General features: G+C 36.9%; 1 protein-coding gene across 3 annotated transcripts in view; it reads left to right on the top strand.

Annotated features, from left to right (window-relative positions):
• LOC131438559 (receptor-type guanylate cyclase Gyc76C-like) overlaps positions 1 to 16,471 on the top strand; it is a 263,635-nt gene extending 247,164 nt beyond the window's left edge. For all 3 annotated transcript variants that reach the window (XM_058608659.1, XM_058608660.1, XM_058608661.1), the window contains 5 exons: positions 22 to 354; positions 7,650 to 7,815; positions 7,892 to 8,201; positions 8,269 to 8,662; positions 8,734 to 16,471. In XM_058608659.1, the coding sequence (XP_058464642.1) occupies positions 22 to 354; positions 7,650 to 7,815; positions 7,892 to 8,201; positions 8,269 to 8,662; positions 8,734 to 10,122 (2,592 nt within the window). In that variant the 3' untranslated portion in view covers positions 10,123 to 16,471. The remainder of the gene's footprint in view (positions 1 to 21; positions 355 to 7,649; positions 7,816 to 7,891; positions 8,202 to 8,268; positions 8,663 to 8,733) is intronic.
• The last annotated feature ends 7,829 nt before the right edge of the window (positions 16,472 to 24,300 follow it).

The raw sequence follows: 24,300 nt of genomic DNA, 5'->3' as shown, positions 1-24,300 counted from the left end.
TCATTTCTCTTCTCGTAATAGCTTAGCCTGGCCAGTGCCCAATCATTTGGGTCACGTTGCTCGAACCAGGTGTTCACGCCGACCGCCCGGTTTCGGGGTGTAGTGGTGCGCATCAAAGAGCTGAAGTTTTCCCGCCGCAAGGATATTTCACGAGAAATCATGAAGGAGATGCGATTGCTGCGAGATTTGCGGCATGATAACATCAATAGCTTCATCGGGGCCTGTGTGGAACCGATGCGGGTTTTACTAGTCACTGATTACTGTGCCAAGGGTAGTCTGTACGATATAATCGAGAACGAGGATATCAAACTAGATGATTTATTTATTGCATCATTAGTGCACGATTTAATTAAGGTAGGTACTTGGGAGCACGACGAGTGTGTGAAAATGCGTCTCGTTAGCGTTTCCCTTTTCAGTTTTGATTTTTGCTTGTTAAAACAGATGCTAAAGCGAATTTTAATTGGAAGCGAGCAGTTTTCCCTTCTGTTTTTTTATTTTAATAATCAAATAATGATTCCCAATTTGTTTGCTCCAGTCGTTAATATTTTACGCGCCTGCAATTAGTGAAACCACAATTTAACGAATGTAAAGTAGTTAAGAACGTACTTTTCTTATACATGTAATGAAGGAAAAAAACACGAATTGGAGCTGAGACTTAACTTGGCTTCATACAAAAAGCAAAGCCTTGGTATTACCATTCCTGTTGTGGAATTTGACATTCTATTTCAACAGAATTCGCAGCCGATTCAGAATGTACAGAACCATTGCATGGCTGGTGCTACCATCCTACTGACACTAAGAATCCTTCCAGGTCGGGGCTCGTACATACGACAACTGGCTTGTAAGACCAGGGCTGAGATTATGCATCTCGAATCGAGTTTCTCGAAACGATTAATTTTTAAGTCGATTCGACTGAACTGTGGCATTACGTATCGCTTTCAATCACTTGATCGAGATCCTAACAAGGTGGTATTAGATTTCCACTACCGCGGTTCAAATTGTCTAATAAAAATAAACAAGCCCAGCTTTTGCAATCATTCAAAAAAGTGAAACTGGGTATTTTCGAATACATTTATTCAGTTCAAGTACTGAAAAAAAGAAAAATGTCTGTAATACGAAATTTTTTTTGGAATAATTTGACCACATTTCTGTAATTGAAATCAGTTGAGACGCCGATGCTTGTACACAATCTAAAGATAAACTTTTGAAATTATTGTTGCATTGTTACAAGTCAAATACAATTTACGTCGTTCATATATGTAGTTTTAATCAAAGGCTTTTAGGTTATGCAGCTTTCATTGTAGTATGTCAGTAGCAAACCATTCATTGTAGTATTTATATATATTCAATTGAAGAATCAATTTTAGGTGCTTATCATGAGATTTCGAGATGGTGATGCTTTTGACATATTCCATATACTTTGAAGGTGTTTGGGGAAAAATTTTCTAGCTATGAAACCTAACAAATAAAGAACATTATTGAAAACTGCCTAATATATTTGAAAATTTCGGATCAAATTTTATTATTTTTTTTTATTCAATAATATAATGTTTAAGGCACACTGCTTAAGCTCTAAGATGCCAAGAGCTTTTTTAATTTTTAATTAACGACTAACTTAAAACTAGGGTAATGTTGTATTGGGGTCGCAGTGGTCGACTTTGGCAGATCCAGCCTTCAGCTGGCGATCGGCACCGGCTGGTGGATTGAATATATCATGAGAGTCTTCCAGATGACGTTGGTATGTATCTATCGTAAATGTGCGTTGAATGTATAGTGATTTGACATGAGCCGCGATATAACGCGAATGAAATCACGAATCACGTTCATCCCCTTGAACCAAGGTTTCGTTGATACCTTAGTGATAATGGAGTGTGGCCATCGTCCCAATTCGTCATTCGTCCATGAAGTTTGCCAACTTTCGAGAATTTTCTGACGAGAAATACTGAAAAATAATTGAAGCAGATTGGTCTTTCATAAATATCACCTTCTAACCCAAGTAGCAATCCGCAACTAGTTCTGATACGACAAAGTCCAAACTATGTAGCAACAAGAGCACGAATATGTGTTTTATGTTATACTGGTTAAAACATGGTGACAGCAATAACATCTTTGTGTCATATTGAATTATATATGATTTATAAGCTATCGTTACTTAAACCAAGCATATTTTTAATCACAACAATGCTTCTAGCCACTAGTTGAAAATAAGTTTATTTGACTTCAATAGTAGCAACCCATAACTAGTTTTGATACCACTTAACCCAACTGTGTTGCAACAAGAGCACGAACATGTTTTTTATGGTATACTGGTTAAAACAAGGTGACAGCAGTGTTTCTTTATAACGTAAATATTAAACTAACTATCATATGTAAGTTATCGTTACTTGATTCTAACATACCTTTAATCACAGCTATGTTTTCAGCTACTAGTTGAAAAAAGGTTTATTTTCCGTTACGAAACCATAATAAATACGTTAACGTATATGTGAATCGTTATTGTGAATTGATATAGCAATAACTTAGATATTATAAGATTATAACATATAATTTCTTCATTAATTCAGATAGTTATCGGTAAGTTTTCCCAACGTTATGATAACTAAAATGCGAACAAAACAACCTGTGTTGGCTTGAATATGGCGAACACAATATGGAGTCTCAAGAAGTGTATGAAACGTAAATAAAACCAGGATGTTATTTTTTTCAAAACTACTTTTTGCCTAAAATAGTGAAAGGCAGAATAGTCATTTTTGTTCTATGCACAGTCATAAACACGAAGAAAATAATATAGGGATTGAACATCGATTGTAATAATATTATAGTTCTCATGATATATGAATTTAAAATGATGAGAAATCACTCTACTTGGAATAATTTTGAGCATTCTGAACATAGGGTTATTTTGTTGTTTATTTTTTATATCTTTATAAACAGATTTTGATTGAAGGCGCATAAAAACCAGTTAAGTAAAATTGAATTCCGCTCGACAATTTTTGGATCGTTGTGAAATTTGTACCTTGTATCAAGTTTGTGACTTAGAGTACTCTTCTGCTTTTATATTGATGATAGAAAAGTATTCTGAATTTATTCAATGTTTATAATGTCGATGGTGACTAAGTTTCAACTAGTTTACTTGGAAAAAAGTTATTTTCAAGTTATGAAAAGATAAGTTGTTTTAGTATGACATTACAACGTAACGACAACATATTTTTAGCCGACTTGACAACTATCTGGTTGCAAACTAGTCACAAACAAGCTAGCGTAACAAAAATTGTTACTTGGGAATGCACCCACTTTAGCCAGTGAGTCAGCCTTTTCATTGCCCGGAATGGAACAATGCGAAGGGACCCAGACAAACGATATGGAATAAGACCGTTCAGATAAAGTTCGCAAGTGTTCCCGTATTTTTCCAATGGAAATATGGGGAATACTTTCCTGGCTTCATTGCCCGGAGAGCTTCTATTGAACTTAGACTGTCCGTGACAATGAAGTAATGGTCTTTGGGCAAAGTTTTAATGATCTCGAGGGTGTACTGAATAGCAGCTAATTCTGCGACGTAAACTGAAGCCGGATCACTGAGTTTGTAAGAAGCGGTGATGTTTTGATTGAAGATGCCGAAGCCTGTGGACTCGTTGATGTTTGATCCGTCAGTGTAAAACACCTTTTCACAGTTGACTGTTCTAAATTTGTTATTAAGGATATTAGAGGCCACTTGAGGGCGTACGGGTTCCGGAATTCCATGAATCTCTTCTTTCATGGATGTGTCGAAAAACACAGCAGAATCAAAAGTATCCAAGAAATATGCACGGTTAGAAGCAGACGAAGAAGGATTAATATTCTGAGCCAAAATACAAGGACATAAAACGGGTTTGAGAACTAAGCTCAACTAACCTTTCGAAGTTTTCAATCACCGGAGGATTCAAAATGTCGCATCGAATGAGCAAACGATATGAGAGATCCCAGAACCGGTTTTTCAGTGGAAGAACGCCCGCCAGTACTTTGAGGCTCATCGTATGAGTCGATTTCATGCAAATTGTATAAAAGCTTCAAAAATTTACGTAAACGACATCGATAAATGTATCAACACATCTTGCACACTAAGACAACAGCGTTGTGTCTATTATAGGACCCAAAGCTGGCAATCTGCTAGGGCCGTTACAAGATACTCTTGTCAACTTATCCACATGGGCTCTTCAAATGGGTATCGAGTTCTCTACGGAGAAAACTGAGCTAGTTGTATGTTCGAGGGAGCGAGAACCAACACAATTACAGCTTTGTATATTGTATTAAAAGGGGGCTTAAGCATGAGTCCTGAGGAAGACCCATGTAACTGAATCGTATTATCGACAAATCACCATGCGCGAAGTACATGTGTTTCTCAGACAATAGATTATGTAAAAAGTTGTTCAAAACTGGCGAAAGACCATGCTGATGCAGCTTCTCAGATAGGATATTTATAGAAACTGAGTCAAAAGCCCCCTTAATGACTAGGAAAACTGACGCCATTTGCTCTTTACGAGCAAATGCCATTTGAATTTCTGCTGAGAGCAACGCAAGACAATCGTTCGTTCCTTTGCCCCTGCGGAAGCAAAATTGTGTATCTGAAAGTAAGCCATTAGTCTCGACCCAATTGTCTAGACGAAACAGAATCATTTTTTCGAACACTTTCCGGATACAGGAAAGCATAGCAATCGGCCGATACGAATTGTGATTGGAGGCTGGTGTTCCTGGTTTTGTCGTGAATACGACTTACTTTACTATGGGGTGCCTTTTCAAAATTTACCCTCTGAGAGAGTGATAAGTTTTTGATCGTGAATATCTCTTGTTGTATCTAACGAATCAACATAATTTTTGCTACATGCCATCGGAAATATGATCACAAATTTATGATAAAGTATTCAGTTGTTTGACATAATCTCAAATAATTCAAAATTTAACTTTTTTGAAATGTTTGGTATAAACGAGTATCAAAGAGGATAATTCATAAGACGCGATTGCCCTTCTCGTATTTTGAAAGCTCATAGCTCAGTGATCTGTGAAAGGATTTATATAATCTAACTACCAATAGAATCGAAATTTTTCAACTTAAGCGTGTATAGAAAAAGCATTGAAGTATTTCAATAGTACACTATTGAAAAACCTGTTTCATTTGACCCATGTCAACACCAGCCAATCAGAACGCGTTCTGAGGAAGAGAACAAAATATCTGCTGCCGTACAACAAATCGTTCGAGGAAATGTTCCGAGCAGTGTTTAATATCGTAGTGAGTTTCACAATTTGGTCCTCCTGCAAGGCAGGAATGAATCCCGTACAACATCCGGATAGTTTCTTTCAATGAAATGCAAATCCAAAATGAAATAATAGAAATTAAACCGCCCATTAGTGAAAAAGGTACAAACGAAATCAGGTAAAAACAAACCTCTCAACAAATTCATCATTGGATCAGTTTGGATTCTATCGCCACTGCGAGCAGATGTATTTTGTGTCGTTTGCAAAGCTAGTTTCGCTTCCGACAAGAGCGATTACGTCATAGCTGCCAGTCATTGACATTGGTGAAAAAGCAACGGTGGAGAGCATTACACAAAATCAGCCGTTGTAATGGCTCTAAAAATTTTCTAAGGAACTATTAGGATTTGTTGTTCGCAAATCGAAGGGAAATAACTTAATTTAGTGCAAATCTAGAACAGTTTGGTTAGATTTGTGCACTTTTCGCTGTGTGAAATTGTCAGTAATCGAGATCAAGTGAAGTTCTTTGTTTTTGCGAAAAATGTTCCAGAGTTTAATGTCGCAGAGAATTACGCAATTTGACCCTTCTGAATGCTAGAAACGAATCCCTACAGCATATTGATAGTTTTTTTTCAATAAATTATGCAAATTCGAAATGAAATAATCGACATTAAAACTCTGTATGCGGCTATTTTTATAGCCGTTAGGACCGCCTATTAGTGAAAAAGCTACAAACGAAATCAGGTAAAAACAAGCCTCTCAACAAAAATTGGATCAGTTTGGATTCTATCGCAGCTGCGAGCAGACGTATTTTGTGTCGTTTGCAAAGCTAGTTTCGCCTCCGACAAGAGTGATTACGTCACAGCTGCCAGTCATTTGTTTGCATTGGTGAAAAAGCAACGGTGGAGAGCATTACACAAAATCAACCGTTCTAATGGCTCTAAAAGTTTTCTAAGGAACTATCAGGATTTGTTGTTCGCAAATCGAAAGGAAATATCCTCAGTTTAGTGCAAATCTAGAACAGTTTGGTTAGATTTGTGCACTTTTCGCTGTGTGAAATTCACAGTAATCTAGATCAAGTGAAGCCTTCTTTGTTTTTGCGAAAAATGTGGAAAAGGGGAATGCTTGCATAATTCATACAATTGATCAACTAATTGATATTCGGAAGTGTTAAGGAACATGTCAGTTGTTTTCGTATTCACGACATCCAGTTATGTCTCTGACATTACCCACCCGCCTTTTTGAATGGCGATCACTTTCAGTTGTTTCCAGTCATGTGGAACAATACTGTCCTCAAGGAACCTATTGAAAAAACTCAACAAGCGCCTTTTGGCGGGGTCAGGCAGATTTTTCAACAAGTTGAATTTTATTCTGTCTAATCCCGGGGCTCTATTGTTACATGACAAGAGTGCAAGTGAGAGCTCTACCATCGAAAACGGTATTTCGTTTGTGTTTGGTGTTCCAGAACAGAGTCTGGGCATACTTTTTTTTAGCGAAATCGAATATCCAGCGGTTAGAATATTCCTCGCATTCATTCGTGGTGTTATGATTGCGCATTCCTCGGGCTGTGTTCCAAAGAGTGCTTATAGATGTTTCTTTCGTTAAGCCGTCTATAAACCGACGGCAGTAACCGCGTTTCTAGGCTTTAATCAAGTTCTTAATTTTAGCGTCTAACACCGCGTAATTCCGGTAATTATCAGGTGTTCCATTTTTTCGTATACTCTGTGCACTCTTTGTCCCACCACGGGTTGGGAGGACGGATGTTAGTTTTCGCGCCGGGTACACGTTTCGTCTGAGCCTGAGTCGCGGTGTCGAGAATCAAGGCAGCCAAAAAAGGGTACTCTTTCTCCGGAGGAAGTTGTTGAGTTCTTCCAAGTTTCTCAGATAGAGCAGCCACCAAGGTTTGACCTTCGTGGACCGGTGAATCACCGCTTCAATATTGTGCAAAAAATCTCCGTGAGGAAAAAGCACAAACCGACTAACACCGTTTTCACTAGGAACTTATAACAAGACTATTCGGTTATTGAAACTGTTCACTAATTCAAATAATAATGATGGAAAACTAATTTTTCAATAGTCTGTAATTAAAACGGAAAAATGACAAGAAAAATTTTTCCCTTCCGTTCTAGAGCACAGACTGCTACTATTGTACACAGTTTTGTTAAAAGTGTTTGTTTGATGAAACTACCTTGGGTCAGTTTCAGTTTCCTCAAGCGAAAACGACAATACTCATTTTCCTCAGATATAGTGTGACCGATTTTCACAAACTTAGGTTCAGCAATGACACGGTGAATAGTTTAAGAGTTTATAAGAAGCGGGACCTATTTTGCTTGTAGAAATGAGTGACGAGACCTTTTTATGCTTTCTACATATAATGGAAAACAAAATTTCGTATGATTGTAAGCTTTCTATCTGTTCTTCAGGCAATGATATACATACATAGTTCAGCTTTAAACTATCACGGCAACTTGAAGTCGTCGAACTGTGTTGTCACGTCCCGCTGGATGCTGCAAGTGACGGACTTTGGTTTGCACGATTTGCGGCACTGTGCGGAAAATGAGTCAATTGGCGAACACCAACACTATAGAAGTAAGTTATTTTCATGTGTTTTCTTTTCTCCCAACTCTTATCATCATCATCATCTGCTTCCCATCCGATCACGCAGATTTGTTTTGGAAATCCCCGGAACTGCTGCGGCAACCGCACATCTACGGCAATCAGAAAGGGGACGTGTACGCATTCGCCATCATTCTGTTCGAGATTATTGGACGGCACGGTCCGTTCGGTTACAGCGATCTGGAACCGATTCGGATAGTGGAGCTGGTCCGGGCGTATCCGGAACCGGGCCAGGAACCGTTTCGTCCCGATATTGAGAGCGTTATCGAGAACGAAATCGTACCGGACTACGTGATCAACTGTGTTCGGGATTGTTGGGATGAAATTCCGGAACAGCGACCGGATTTTCCAACTATTAGGTATGAGGTGGACACATTTGTATTATAATTCGAAAATAAAAATCAAATATTCAATTGCCATTTGCAGAAATAGGCTAAAGCGCATGCGAGGAGGCAAATCAAAGAACATCATGGACCAAATGATGGAGATGATGGAAAAGTACGCCAACAATCTGGAAGAGATCGTTCAGGATCGAACGCGGCTGTTGTGCGAAGAAAAGCGCAAGACGGAGGATTTACTGCATCGAATGTTACCCCAACCGGTGGCCGAGAAGCTGACGATGGGTTTGGGCGTAGAACCAGTGTCCTACGATTCGGTGACAATTTATTTCAGTGATATCGTTGGTTTTACAGCGATGTCCGCTGAAAGTACACCGCTGCAGGTGGTCAACTTCCTCAATGATCTGTATACGGTTTTTGATAGGATCATTAAGGGATACGACGTGTACAAGGTGGAGACAATTGGTGATGCATACATGGTGGTAAGAGCGGCAGTCTATCGAGAAACAATCATCAAAAAAAAAATGAAATTAAAACTTCTTTTTCTGCTCAGGTATCTGGTCTACCCATCACTAATGGCAACCGCCATGTTGGAGAAATTGCATCGATGGCACTGGAGCTACTGCAAGCCGTCCGGACCCATCGGATATCGCATCGCCCAAACGAAACGCTAAAACTAAGAATCGGTATACATACCGGTCCAGTTGTGGCCGGTGTAGTGGGACTTACAATGCCTCGGTACTGTCTGTTTGGGGATACCGTCAATACGGCCTCTCGGATGGAATCCAATGGGGAGGCATTGAAGATTCATATCTCACCTCAGTGCAAGACTGCGCTAGATCGATTAGGAGGCTACGTCACCATCGAGCGAGGAATGATCTCAATGAAGGGAAAGGGTGAAGTGATGACCTATTGGTTGGAGGGTGCCAACGAGAACGCCATTCAGAAACAACCGGTTGACGTGCGAGATCTCCCTCCGCCTTTGTTCTGTAGGCCGAGACGATCACCTAAATTAACTTACGACTCCAGACATCCCAGCATAACCGGATTTGCTAATTTCGTTACTGGAAGCCGAAGACAGTCCAGTGCGCACAAAGATCTCGAAAGCAATTACAGTCTGCAGGGTTCGATGTTCGGACCATCGGCGAGGGACTCACCACGTATGAATCAACGGAGGTTAGAGCACATCCCGCGGTATATCAATGATGACTCCCAAAGTACTTTAGAACAGCGAAATGCAATAGATAAAACCGAATCTAGTGATAGTTTAGTGAAAAAAGTCATATTCAACAATAGCAGTAAGAAATTTAGGGATAAACTTCGTTCTATTGCATCGACAGATGATTATAGTAGGATCTGCTCCTCTGGGTCTTTTTTGCGGGAGAGTCGATCCTTGGATCCATTCCCAAGTGATGTGCGCAAGCGTTTGGAAAGTATTAAAATGGACAAAAAACCTCGCATAGTACCGAAAGGATCCCATTCACTGGAGGCTGGCGTTTCCACCATCAGCTTTGAGGATGCTGATACCGATAAAGCGGGCAAGATGATTATCTCGACTGTGCACGAGAATAGCGTCCCGGTAAATGTGTACAAATATCTCAACAACAATTGCAACGGTTCGATCGGAAACAACGAAGAGTCTCACTGTCCACTGCTGATGCGTCAGACATCGTTGGTAACGCCGGGTCAGGAGGACAGTTTGAGTACACACAAACGGTGGTACTCGCTGGAGAACGTGGTCGCTCCCGATGATGACAATTGTAGCAAGAAGTCATTGACACGGAGCTCCATCAAGTCCTGGCTGGTAGGTTTTATCCATGGGAACGGATTCAAGACGAGCGATTCTAGTTTGCGTAAGGTGGGAGTTCTGCCGGTCGGGGTGGCCGGTGTTACGGGTTTCGGCGAACTTCAGTCCACGCCCGAAAAGGAAAGTATGGTTTGATATATCAACGCAAGGCGGGTCGTATGTAGATAATTGCGTCTGTATGTGTGTGTGTCTATATATATTTTGTAACATAGTAGGGAAAATATTTTAATGTGTACTTGACGAGACTGCACAGCTGGTGTGGCGAGGGTGATACTACGAGAGTAATAGATAACAACTAAATTTTGATTTACTGTTTACTTATGTAGTTTTCGCTTGAGCAAACTGGAACTGATCCAGGGTAGTTTCATCAAACAAACACTTTTCACGAAACTGTGTTGATTTCGCACTTAGCAACGGGGTTTTGAGCAAACCTGATATAAATACCAGGTTCGAAACTGACTTGATTTTCAGTTCAACAACGTTGAAACTAGGTTCGAAACTGGCTTCAAACAAACAGTTTGATAGCAGTTAGAGTGCAAACTGGGTTAAGTTTGACATAAAGCGAAAACGACATTAGAATATCAAAACGCCCTTCTTCATCATTACAATAAGCATCATGGTGATAATTTGAGTGCAATGAACTTCAACAACCAATACCTCTACATATCACATCGGTCACCCAAGAGCATGCACTGAATATTAACTCAAATGAAATATGTGACTTTCATTAATCATTTAAGGTTCAGCCACGAAGCTAAATATCCATAACCTATACAATCTGTAGGTTCAAGTTTAAGGTACTATTGCCATTTTTGTCCAGAAAAATCATTTTCCAGTTCCACTTTTCAGAACAAATTCGCTTAAATGACATGTTTCCCTGGTTATTTGGAGATTTGTGAATTGGTTTGTCGTACTGATAATACGTTCAAAGTTTCATTCAAAACGGAACAAGACGATGCTGATTTTGCCACCTTTCTGCTGATAATTTCTGAAGTTGCTCCGCTCCCTCAAACGTTTGATAACAGTAAGAATCAAGAAACAAAAGCTTTATTTAGAAATATCATTTTCATTTTCCAAAGTGATATTGAAATAAAAGCAGTGAAACTGTTGACACGAATTACATCAGCACTTTTAAAGAAAATTCCTTTTTCACAGTGATTGCATAAGCTTTTTATATGACAATTCACGGAACCAGAAAATTGCCTACACAGAAAGAAAAGATGAAACTTACACGACATGTAAACCAATAGTACTATTAAACAGACCTGAGTTGAAACGAAAATCTGATTTAAAACCAAGATTGATGTAAAATTACATTGAAATGCATTTACTTTTTCATTTAACAAGGCTGCAAATTTACAAATCGCTTAGTTTTGTAATGTAACTTTCCATTCAATTCCTGCTCCAAATATGTGCATGAAAATAAATGTAAATTCACAAAATATTTTTATCTGTGTAATTTAAAGATCATTGCACCTAACTTGCTCCGTTCAATAACCTAATTATTGGATAGAGGGCTGTTAGTACACTCCAAAAATATTAAATTTTACAGGTGACTTAATCCGTCATACGATGTAATTCACAGAGATCTAATTTGTCAAATGATGGAAAATTTTTATTTGTAATGACTTAATCTTAGATTAGCTTGAATTTTACTGGTTGCGACTGTAACTTGCGTTCTGCTAGCAGGTGCGACTGTATGAATTTTAATGCACATTTTACCAGGCAAGCAGATGTATGCTTCTGTGGCTCAGTCGATTAACAGACGTACTTGCGATCCAATGATTCTCTGTTCAAGTCGCGGCGATATTTTTTTTTTTTATATCAATGAATTTCATGTCATGGACTTTTAGACACAATATTCTTCCACGTAAATTTGCGTGAACTGCGACGCTCCATTTATGTACATCTAATAATATGTAAACTCACATTTTAAGGGTATTTTTAAGTGTGTAAAATATATACTGCATTCTTAAAAATTACGCCCGTTTCAAAATATACAGTTACAGTTAATACACTTTCTTATAGAAATCAATCATTTTTATTCACGAGCGGATTGCCCATCTCTACAAGGAAAGAAACCCATTATCGTTGTCATGATTGAAAAGTACGGGTGTGTACTGACACGATTTCTTTATACTTTCCAATTCGAATTGATAGCTGATCTATTCTGTGAATTGTGAAACTTTTGACGTCGAATATCTCATTTCGGATTTGCATATTTCATTGAAAGAATCTATCAAGATACAAGATTCATTTCTACCTTTTAGAAGCACCAAATTGTGGAATTCTCTACGATATTTAGCACAGTTCGAAACATTTATCTCGAACGAAGAAAAGAAGTAATCTTAATAGTTCTTTAGAGAACATTTAGAGCCATTAGAACGGCTGATTTTATATAATGTTGTCCACTTTTCTTTTTTCGTTTTCTTTCTCTCCAATGCAAAAGACCAGAAGTTCTGTTGCATGATGCAATCGCTCTCATTTGAGTTGGAACTAGCTTTGCGTACAAACCGCAACACATCTGCTCGCAGTGCCAAATTATGCGAAACTGTTTTAATGCGTCTTCTCACCTTGACGACCGAAAGCAAATGAGAACTACGAGTTACGACCTGAGCGTTTGAGGTTTTTAACAACGCACAAGGTGCACTCTCCGATGCCGCTGGTTGAATGCGTCTTCTCGCACCGACGTCTGCTTCCATCTAACGCACAAGAAGAAATGATCGATTTTCGACCACTGTTCCCCTTTTATAACGTTCAGTTGAAAATATGTGCCTGACTACCTCAAAATCGTCGTCCTTGCGCGAAAACCCCAAGCGAAAGTGAAGAGTTTTCCGCGTTGTTTTTGAAATTTTAAGAAAACTTAATTTTTGAGTTGTTTGTGGTTATCTCACACTGTTCAAAATATTATCCTAAATTCCTGATCATATTTTTGATGAAATAGTGAAAGAATTATGTTGTTGCCATTAATACAAGTCGAAATATTCACGATTAAGTTCTGCCCATTCTTCAATATGGCTAATTTGGAAAAGGCGCCCCCCGCTTTGGTTCAGCAGAATTTGTTTGTCAATTTGTGTGAACTAAGTACACTAAAATTAATTATCACGATACAACATATTAAAATCGAAATACTGGAAAAACTCATTTTTACGATGGAAGAAGACGATACACTATTTCTCGTTGCATAAACATGAATAGTTTTTCGAGCACCATTCAACGTACTCGGGGAGCACTCGCCCCGGACGCAACGTTTTTAGGGGGGCGACAAACTAACCTTTAGGACCTTTTTTTTGCTCAACCCAGTCATCTTTCCGGAGATGAAGTTTTTTTGCTCACTAAACATGAAGTTTTTTTGCTCACTAAACAAATCTCTTATTTTGCCCCGGGCGCCAAATTTCCTCGGTACGCCACTGCATAAGAGAGTGTACATTCCGGTGGTAACAGTAGAAAAAGATCGTTCATGAAAATCGAAAACCCGCCTTTTTATCGTACACTCTTAGCAAAAAATGAAATATACGCTTGACGTAAATTCATACATGGCGCAGTGAACTGCAGTGAAAGTACATTGATAAAAATTTGCACGATCGATTCATATGTAAACACAACTTCAATTTAATATGCTTTTTCATATCAATACATAACCGAAGCGATTTGTTTCAAGATTTCATGTGCAAATTCACTAAGATGCGAGATTGGATTATTTTTCACTTAGTTTCATGTGTTTTTTTTTTCCTTTGGATGCGATGTGCTTTGCTATCGAATCGAACTACATGTGTTAAACACTTTATTGTCTAGTGGGAATGAGTACAGCACAAATGGATGTGCAAAACACTTGAATCGGTCAATTCTGTTTCAAATGCAACATACGTGGAAAACAATGTGACATTCACATGAAATGCATATAGAATCTAGAGGTAACGATATATCTTATCGTATTTAAATGCATTTCATATAAACGCAGCATGATTTCCACTAAATATCAACAGGTTTTACACTCATTTTATGGATTAAGTGTATGTTATCATGAATTTCATATGTTCTACAAGTAGTGACAGTTCAAATGCTTTGCACATGATGCTAGCATGCAAATTATTTTCAGTGTAAGTGAATTGAGACGCTCCTTTTATGTGTATCTATTAAGGTGTAAATTTTTCTAAGTGTGTAGCATCATTTACCATCGTGCTGGAATTAGCATTGTTTTTTCACAATTAACAAATTTAAGTTCAACTCACAACAACAACAACAAACCGGTTTTCAGGTTAAGATCTTCAGCCTCTACACGGATAAAAGTCCATTACCGGTAGCATGATTAAAAATCATGAAATCATGAAACATGTCTTCTCATGAAATTTCATGAGTAGAATTATCGATATCATGAAAATTTTCATGGGAGATGAGTTATTGTTCATGATACCAATCATTTAGTTTATGATATCATGAATAATAAGGCATGATTGCCATGTTTCATGATTTCATGACTTTTTATTATGGTACCGGAAGTAGATTTTTGTCCGTGTAAGGCACGACGGTATCCGCTTACTCCAGGCAATGCATTCAGTAAGCTATTTCTGATAAAACAGAATTTCGCAATCAGTACTTCTGAAAATTTCGAACTGAACAATTTGAATATCGAATACTTGTACTGTTCAATTCCAGTTTCACATTAGTCGGAGTAATAGGTTTTAATTTATCCACAAAAATCATTCAAATAAACCAACAATTATGCAGTTATGCAGTTAGTTGAAAATCAAAAACGTAAAACGCAACCATGCGTCAAAAATCTCCAACAGAACGTAGTATCCACCACACCAGCGAATCATCAGCTTCGTCGATTCAACTATGTGTCAACCTAAATCTCGGTGTTGTAGTCTAGGAACAGATGGTTTTACTTTGCAGAGTGAAACTGAACGCAAATACATACAAGTACTTTTTAAATTTGCCTCCGTCTTTTCACTCTCTACGAACTCAAATATTTACCACCTGTTCTAAAACAGAACTGCAGCCTATATTTACGTTCCAACATTCTAGTAATATTCTCATTCGTGCCAACTACGAATAATCTCGCCCTGGGCGACAGAAAAAAAACAGTTCTACTAGCTCTAAACCTCACAACATGCAAACAGTAGAATCTTGTGGAAAACAAGTGCCATGTTAAAACATAACTGAATCAGCAATCAAACAAAGAGTCAACAACGCATCCGGTGCAAAATGCGCCCGTTCGGTGATTGCAAAGGGTTTCCTCCTGCCGTAGGCTGATATGTGTAATCAAGGCGAACAAACAAACAAAAAAAAAACAGTAAACTGTTATCAGGACTTGCTACTCGTTTACATCAAGTTTTAAGTAGTTTTAATCAATTATAGGCTGTGAAGTAGGATGTACATAAAGCTAATGTTAGGTCTTATTGTACCATTGACTACAAGATTTGGCTTAAAAATTTCACTTTATTTTTCGGTTCCCGTCTTTTCTAATACAGCAGAATCGGATCCAGTTCACGAATTGAACGCGGCACCTTGAATAAATCGGTCTTCGGTGGTAATAAACTAACTTGCACTAAAACTCCGTTGATCAGCTAAATTAAATGCCGTAGGATTCTAAAAGTTTTATCCGAAGCTAACTAATTGCATCATTTGCAAACAAGTTTTTTACGTTCAAAATTTCCGTTGCCATCCGATGAACTGAATGGCGAAGAAGAAGTTTAAATTCAACAAGATTTCAAATCTCAGGTGTGAGTTCTATCAAATCAGCTAGTGCTGCTTTTTAGTAAAGGGGAAAAAATACAGTAATCTATTAGGAAAACTGCTTATTTTACGAAAAAAAAGTTATTGTACAGCAAAACAAAAAAAGTGTGTGTTTTTAATCTCTGTGGACGTTCCCATGAAAGGCCATTAGGAAGATAATTGTAGAAAGCCTACATAAAATGGGTGTTGTTTAAATGTACGTGCGTGTACTTCAATTATTGAGATGCTGTGATCACAAATGAACATAGAGTTAGTGGCAGTGCAAAGAACAGCTATAAAGGCCGGTATAAATTTTAGCTTCCGATTATAGCACAATTCATAGTTACCATCGTTACAGAGGGAGAAACCAACAGAGTTTGAGACATGTTTTGCGTTTGGAGTAGCATTCATTCTGGTCACGAATAACAAAATATACAAAGAAATAGAATCCATAATTTTACCGGCTTTAGATGACGCAGGCACAGGAAATTGAACAGTTCATCTGATCAATGATGAATGATCTTATACCGAACAAGCATATCAGTGCTGACATGATTTGTCCTTTTTGACGATAAGAATTTGTGATCAAAAGAAGAGCTATCTCTCAAATACATTGGATTTCCGGAGATGTGTTAATAATCTGAATCTTATACAAACATTTTCGATTTGAAGCTAGCTGATTATCAAATGTGTACATTGAACTAAGTAGAAAATGCATTGTAAGAAATGTATATTTATTACCTGAAACAAAATAAAAAAAAATAAGATACTGATGAGCCTATTTCATTTAAAAAATGACAGTGGAAAATGGATTTTTTTTCGAGAAAACCTCCTTGATTCTTTCCGACTTTTACAGTGCTTTCTCAATTCGAAAATTTGTCAATTCGCTTCTAAACATCGAGCAAACCCTAGTAAACCCCCTGCATCACGAAACAGCGAGCTCTTACACATAACGTCGAATAAAGGACTTCTCGAACGTTCCAAACTACGAATCTGTCGCATTGCCCTGATCGTTTCCTGAATGATTTCTGTTTATTCTCATATGTCGAAACAAAAAATGTCGGGGTCAACGTTGTTCGGTGCCTGAATAAACGGTTGATGCGTTCCAAAAGCTTGCTTTGGAGATACCTTCTTCGGAGATGGAAAAGTGCTTCATAAATTGGTTCAATCGCATGCAAAAGCGAATTGATCTTCATGGAGAAAACTTTGAAAAAGTACAGAGCCATTTTTGAAAACAAGTCTGTGTTTTCAATTTTTTGTGTAGTGTAGTGATATGACTCATCCATTCACCTTCTTACTATAGCTGTTACCGAAAAGCGAACAAAAAGGGTTGGGCGGATATGTAAGTAGAGTCACTTACTCGTATTCCGCGGGAATAAAAGATGCTCTTCCAACCATAATCCAGTGCATGGATGAAGCATATCGCAAATTGTTGCGATACCCGCCTGATGGTTTGTTTGAGAAGGGCGCGTCAAACCTTCAGAAGGAAACAAGTTTCCTTCAAGTGACTTGGCCAGTCATCAATTCGTCAGATGCCCTGATACTGCCTCCCCTTTACGCCCCCGTGCAAAATGTTTTATATTGTTAAGTACAATGAAACATAGTGTAATGAAATTATATAACATAAAATTATATAATAGATTACAAAATAATATAATATAACATAATATAATACAATTATTTTAATTTAATATAATATAATACAATGTCATACAATATAATATAATATATTATAAAACAATATATAAAACAACAGTTAATGTAGAGTGTCAGTTATGCTCTTCTATCTTCGCAATACTGCAGGAAGTAGAATATTTCTCTTCTAATAACAATAATAATATCCACATCTATAAAAATAATATATGTTATTATTATTGATGACAAATTAATAATAATAATAATAAATATAATAATGAAAATAATAATAATAACAATATAATATAGTACAATGAATTATATAATAAATAATAGAATGAATAAAATGATATGTTGCGATATGCTATGATATTATATTACTTCAATTTATATGTCATTTCTCATCCTCTCATTCTGCCATCAACGCATTCCATCGACCAATTGTCACCACAGACACACGTGTAGGCATGAAACCGGAACCAGTGAGGACCAAGCTCACCTTGTGACGACCTTGATATTTAGTTAAAAGTTACTTTAAAATGATAACTTATAAGGAAAACAAATTTATATTTTGCGCAGAGGTACGTAATACTACTCATAATAAACCCTATAATATAATATAATACAATATAATATGATATAATGCAATGCAGTATAATACCATACAACATAGTATATAATAACATAAAATAGTGTAAGACGATAATATATGAAATAATATGCTATGATACAATATAACAGTTAATGTCGCAGTGTAAGTTACGTTCTTCTAATAATAATAATAATAATACACGATGTAATAAACAACAGAATTATATGTTGTAATATAGGGTAACGGCTCCCTATTTCATCTGAGCTCCTATTTCCATCTCATCCCTTTACCTCATTACTTTGAACATGAAGAATATTTTACAACCTACCTGAACCAAACTGTGAAATGTTTCAGAATGATTATAAAAGCTATTGTCACACTTTCCTATTGAAAGAAATGGTTTTGAGTTTTTCGGTCATCGTTTTTTTCATTTAAAATAAACTCACTTTTAAATTTAGGACACATTTTCGTCTCAAGATTTACAGTTCGTCATGTTTCTGAATATCTACTAATCGATTCGTCTCAAAACATGATCACTATTTCGCACAATTACACTACCATTGAATGCTGGATGACTTCATAATTAGTAATGTTCACTTGCCACTTGTTTAATTAACGATTTAAAACTTCAAAAATTACCCGACAAACAATAAAAGTCTTCAAAAATATGAGATTAAAGTTTTTCACTTAGTTCACTTGATTGCGCTTTGTTTTCATCTTATTTGGTTTCGCAAAGTTGCCAAGTTATCTCATATTGTTACAAAAAATAAATTGTTTTTCTTCTTCAAATTATTATCAAAAGTATGTTTTTGGTATCCGTGACATTAGTTTAATTATATTATTGATATTAATATTTCAATGAAACTGTTTTGGCTTCGAATATTACCAGCAAGAGCGTGTTAAAAACTAATGAAATAACCATTGTGGCAAAACTCGTAGCACTGGTTTCATTCCGCTATACGTCAACATAACGCTGTGAAGTGTGTGTGTTTCATCAGCTGTGCACAGAGATGCCAGATATTTTCATAGAAAATATGTATTACGTTGCATAGAAAATTTATATCTGCTCTATCTGTTTTCACTAATAAAATATATATATATATATATATATATATATATATATATATATATATATATATATATATATATATATACATATATATATATATATATATATATATATATATATATATATATATATATATATATATATATATATATATATATATATATATATATATATATATATCAGTTCAAATTGGTTCAAAATTTTAATATAAATGTTTGTCAGTGTTCATAATCAATTATCTACATAAAAGATTTCCACTTTAACATGTGATTTGTCCGTTGATTAATAAGCTTTTAAAGATACTAATAATACTAATACATACTCATTTTTTACTTCTCACTTTCTATGAACCTGTACAAATCTGAATTAAATTTAGGAAATCTGTATAAAATCTGTACTTTGATTTAAATCAGTATGCAAACGCAAAAATCTATGCAATACAGATAAATCTGTATAAATGGCATCTCTGGTTCTACACTTTGTTTTAAGAAGGGCTAATGAATAAATAGTAACAATTACATTTTTGTTTTTATTTAAAGCTCACCAAATTAACTTTACAGTAAAATTTTAAATTTAAAGCGAAAGGTAACGGGAACGACCGAAAAAATTTTAAACGTTGAAATGATTTCAAACTGGTTCTAAAAATATCGCATATTGTCTCATAGCTGACATTAGGCCGTTTTTAAGAAGAATTTTGACATTTTGAACCTGAGAGTGTAACAGTGGAATATTTTGTTTTGATTGCTGTCGCCATTGCTAATTTATAGGACGAATAAAAGATCAACGATAGGATGGATAAAAATCCATTGAGATGAAATTAGAAGCAGAGTAGTGAACACATCATAAGTGTTTTTAGCTGTTTTATGAATATTAGTTGAATTTTCAAGAAATCTGAATCAATTCTCAACGTGGAGCTAGGCGAATGAAGCAGTAATATGAAATAGTTATAGTGATTTTAGTGGCTAAATCGGGGTTTGAAGGCGACGTCCTTACAAATGAGATTAAATAGGGAGCCCTTACCCTACAATGATAAACACTGCACTTTAGGATGGGCTTCAACCTACAAGCCATTTCGCACCCTTTTATTCTGCTACTAACGCAGAAGGCGATAGCACCCAGTCGACGCCGTTCTATTGACCAAATGTCATCATAGACACACGGGGAGGCATGAGATAGGGACTTGTGCGGACTTAGTTATCTCACCATTTGACGACCAGTCTGTCTTTTCAATTATTTATCTCAAAACTTTTTCAGCACCTTAAGGCTTGACTTTTCTAAAAAAAAATATTTCGATTTGGTTTTGATGAAAGCCAACGTTAGATTCTATTTCGTTCTTCATCTATGTCGCTTCTCTGTGTCTCGGGACCTTTTCACTCTTTTTTGACGTATTTTTGACAATTGCCCAATGTTTCTCAACTAATCGAAATTATGGGCATTTGGGTGGATTGATGTCCTTTTCGAAGAAATATACCGCGTTGTTTCGCTTAGCACTTCCCTGCTGTAGAACAAGGTTGTCAATTCAGGTCCGTTGTGATCTTTAATGTATGGAATAATAAAATTTTTAGGTACTTATGTTTGTGCTTTTGGGAATCCATAATTTTGTTTCGAGTCCGTGGCTGCAAATATCATGTTTAATCGTGATATTTCTGCAAAAAACGACATATAAAGACTGTCCCAGAAAGTATGGATGCAACCAAAAACCGCTGCCGTTTCGTAATGGTTCAGAATCTGTCAATTTTTATGGCCGCGTCCTGTTTTTTTTTTATTTAAAAAGATATTTTTATTCAGGCCTTTTTGCGTACAAGCTTACGTGGCCGATTGAGCCGATTTTTTAAATAATTTTTTTTGAGTTGGATCTCGTTGTCACCCTTTTTCTAGGGGGAGAAGAGCTTCTATTTCCCTCCTGCGAGGATTGAGGGGCACTTCGTTCGTGGTTCGTCTCGTCATCCATCGCCGCATCGATGGTATTGTTATTGGTTTCATTGCTAGTTGCTGGAGATGAGCCTTGTTGTACATTGTTTGCAGTTGCTGGTTGGTTGGATGGTAAGTTGTTAACTGCAGCTGGTGTACTTTGTTCTATAGGGGATACTGTTGGTGGCTGTCACAGGTGTACTGGGGTTGCTTGGGGTTGGTGTGAAGGAAACACCGTTGTCCTTTGGTGTGGTTGTCTCCTTGTCCAGTTTATCACATGACTTACCGTAGTGAACAGCTTTTTGACAATATTGACATGTGGCCATCTGATTGTCATAGGTAACAAGTGATTTGCACGGAATACTTGTATCTTGACCGAAAATCACATAAGAATGTATAGACCTCTTCAAGTGTATGCGTAATAAACTTACGCCATTTAGAATACCGGGGGAAATTTTTTTCCACTTTTCTTTTTCGAGAGAGAGAATCTCTCCGTATTGGGACATAGTTTTGCGAATATATGAATCGGTGACGCTTGAGAGAAGATCATGCATACGCACTTCTATAGCACTATCTTTCATATATACTGGAATGTTGTACTCAATGCTCTCGTGCTCCACATAGTGCACATTGTTATTGTCTTTGGCGAATTGAATTTCATCCAACTCTTTATAAAACTGGATGTAAACAACATTATTCGTCTTATTACATTGAAGTAAATAAATGTACACGTTTAATGTCAAGATGCATTTGCTCCTTAAGCAAACCTTCAAGTTCTCGTATCGAAGGTCGAAATTTGCACTGCCTGAAGTCAAAAACAGTTGTATTCTTTCGTGTCGGCGGTAGCTTTTGTTCGTTTTGTTCACTCATTTTAAGATCGTTCTATTGTTCACTACACAATACTATACTTGGTTTCTTTCGTCTCGAACGTAAGCGGTTTTGTGTTTAATCGACTGACTTGGATGAGATGTGAAAGCGAACTGACCGCGTCCTGTTGTTTACACTCTTCTCTAACCACTTGTGCAGTTGTTTATTCGTTTTCATTAGTTTGTTTCGAAATGCGTGGACTTTCAGCAGAACAACGTCGAAAAACTGTGTACAAATGTTGCACAGAACGCGGACTGTCACTGAGAAAGAAAGCAAAAATGGAAAGAGTAAACGAAAAAACCGTGCGAAATGCAATCAGGAAGTTCGGTGAGTATAACACCTTTGAGAATAAACCGAAAACGGGTCGAAAAAAAGGTCCTGCTAACCTTCAGTTGGATAAACGTATACAGAAGGCGTTCGAACCCTCAGTTGGATAAACGTATACAGAAGGAGGTTTCAGTTCGGGATGTGGCCAAATAAGTGGACACTTCGAAGTCAAATGTTCTACGTGCTAAAGAACGTCTGAATCTTCGTACCTATAAGAAGCAGAAACAACCGAAACGTAGTCCGAAACAAGATGCATCGATCAGGCCGAGGGTTCGAAAGTTGTACAATACGATTATTGTTGGAAATTTGAACTGCATAATCATGGACGACAAAACCTACGTGAAACTCAATTACAAATCCTTGCCGGGACCACAATATTATACGGTGCGAGAAGGGCAAGTGTTAAACCAGTCCGAGACATCGATTGAAGTTGAAATATTTGGTAAGAAAGCTATGGTCTGGCAAGCAATTTGTAGCTGCGGTAGGATTTCGAAACCCTTCATCACCACTGCTTCAACGGACGGCGAAATATACTTCAAGGAATGTTTACAAAAACGACTTCTACCCATGATTCGAAGCCACAAGGATCCTGTTGTCTTCAGGCTAGATCTTGCTTATTGCCACTACTCGAAATCAACGGTAGAATGGTATACTAACAAAAATGTCACTTTCGTCCCAAAAGACATGAATCCACCAAATTGCCCACAACTTCGACCAATTGAGGAATTTTGGGCATTAACGAAGGCACATCTTAGGAAACATGTCTCGGCAACCGAAACCATTCAACAGTTCGAAAAAGATTGGAAAAAAGTGTCAAAACTTGTCGCCAAGAAGTGTGTACGGAATTTAATGAGGAACGTTCGCAAGAAGTCTACTATGGCTAAGCAGCAAATGTTGAGAATAATATTCTGTTTTTGTAGTCTAATATTATCAGTATATCGAATAAAATTTGAATATCTAACACTTGTGAATTATTTACAGCGAAATCAAAGTGCGTCCATACTTTCTGGGACAGTCTTCAGTTGAAATTCTTTTCTTAAAATGGTGGAGGCTCTGAAAAGAACCGATAACGAATCGTCATTCCGATGCTTTACAATATTGACGCCATTTCCCACGAATGTACAATGCAATAACACCAGAATATTGCATCTCCATATGAAACTGAAGTCTGTAACTGAATTCTGAATCTGTAACTATATTCAAGGACTGACCAATAATAGCATATAAAGAAGTAAAACACTTAACGCGAAATATCTATAACAAACAAAAAAATAACGCATGTAACGCTTCGTAACACCTATAACATACGAAAAAACAGACGCATGTAACGCTACGTAACATTTATAACTTACAAAGAAATAACACATGTAGAACTTCATAACACATAAAGCTTATCAAAAAACTAATGCATGTGACTGTCCTCAACATCAGCTGGGTCAAATGGAATTTTGTCTATACTATTGAAGAGATGTTGAAGTGGATTGTGCAAAATATATATGTTCCCCATCTTCAAAAAAGGAGACAGCAAAGTTTTGCAAATTAACGAGGTATAACTTCTCTCTGCGCTGGATCAAAGCTGCTGGAGATTTTAGCTGCTGGAGATTTTACGTTTTATTCCGTGAAACAAAGACATATATCTCCAATGATCAGCATGGTTTTTATCCATCTCTACAATCACAAACTTGACACAATTTTGTTCCCTTTGTATTAAGAACATTGAAACTGAATCACAGATACATACAATATATACGGACCTGAAAGCTGTGTTAGACCGTGTAGATCAGACTTTCTTACTTGCGAAACTTGATTGTCTATGTGCATCGTATAGTTTCTCTCAGTGGTTTAAATCATAACTCGTACGCCGAGTTTTATCATTGAAGCTAGGGAATGTCGAGTAACACAACTTTATTAATGAGTCAAATTTTCCTCAAGGAAGCAATCTTGGACCATTGCTGTTTTCATTCACATTTCTTTTGTCATTCCTCCAGGATACAAAGCGCGATATACTACGCGTTAGTGCGGTCTACCCTTAAAACCTCAGTGCATATTTGGTATCCTTACGCCAGTATTTGGATCAATCGAATTGCAGCAGTACAATCACGAATCCTACGATTTGCTTTGAATAAATAAATAAATAAGTAAATACATAAATAAATAAATAAATAAATAAATAAACAAATAAATAAGTAAATAA

This window comes from Malaya genurostris, chromosome 3 (assembly GCF_030247185.1).
Source record: "Malaya genurostris strain Urasoe2022 chromosome 3, Malgen_1.1, whole genome shotgun sequence".
NCBI lineage: Eukaryota > Metazoa > Arthropoda > Insecta > Diptera > Culicidae > Malaya > Malaya genurostris.
Note: the sequence above shows the minus strand (reverse complement) of the source record. Positions and strands in the feature narration are given on the sequence as shown.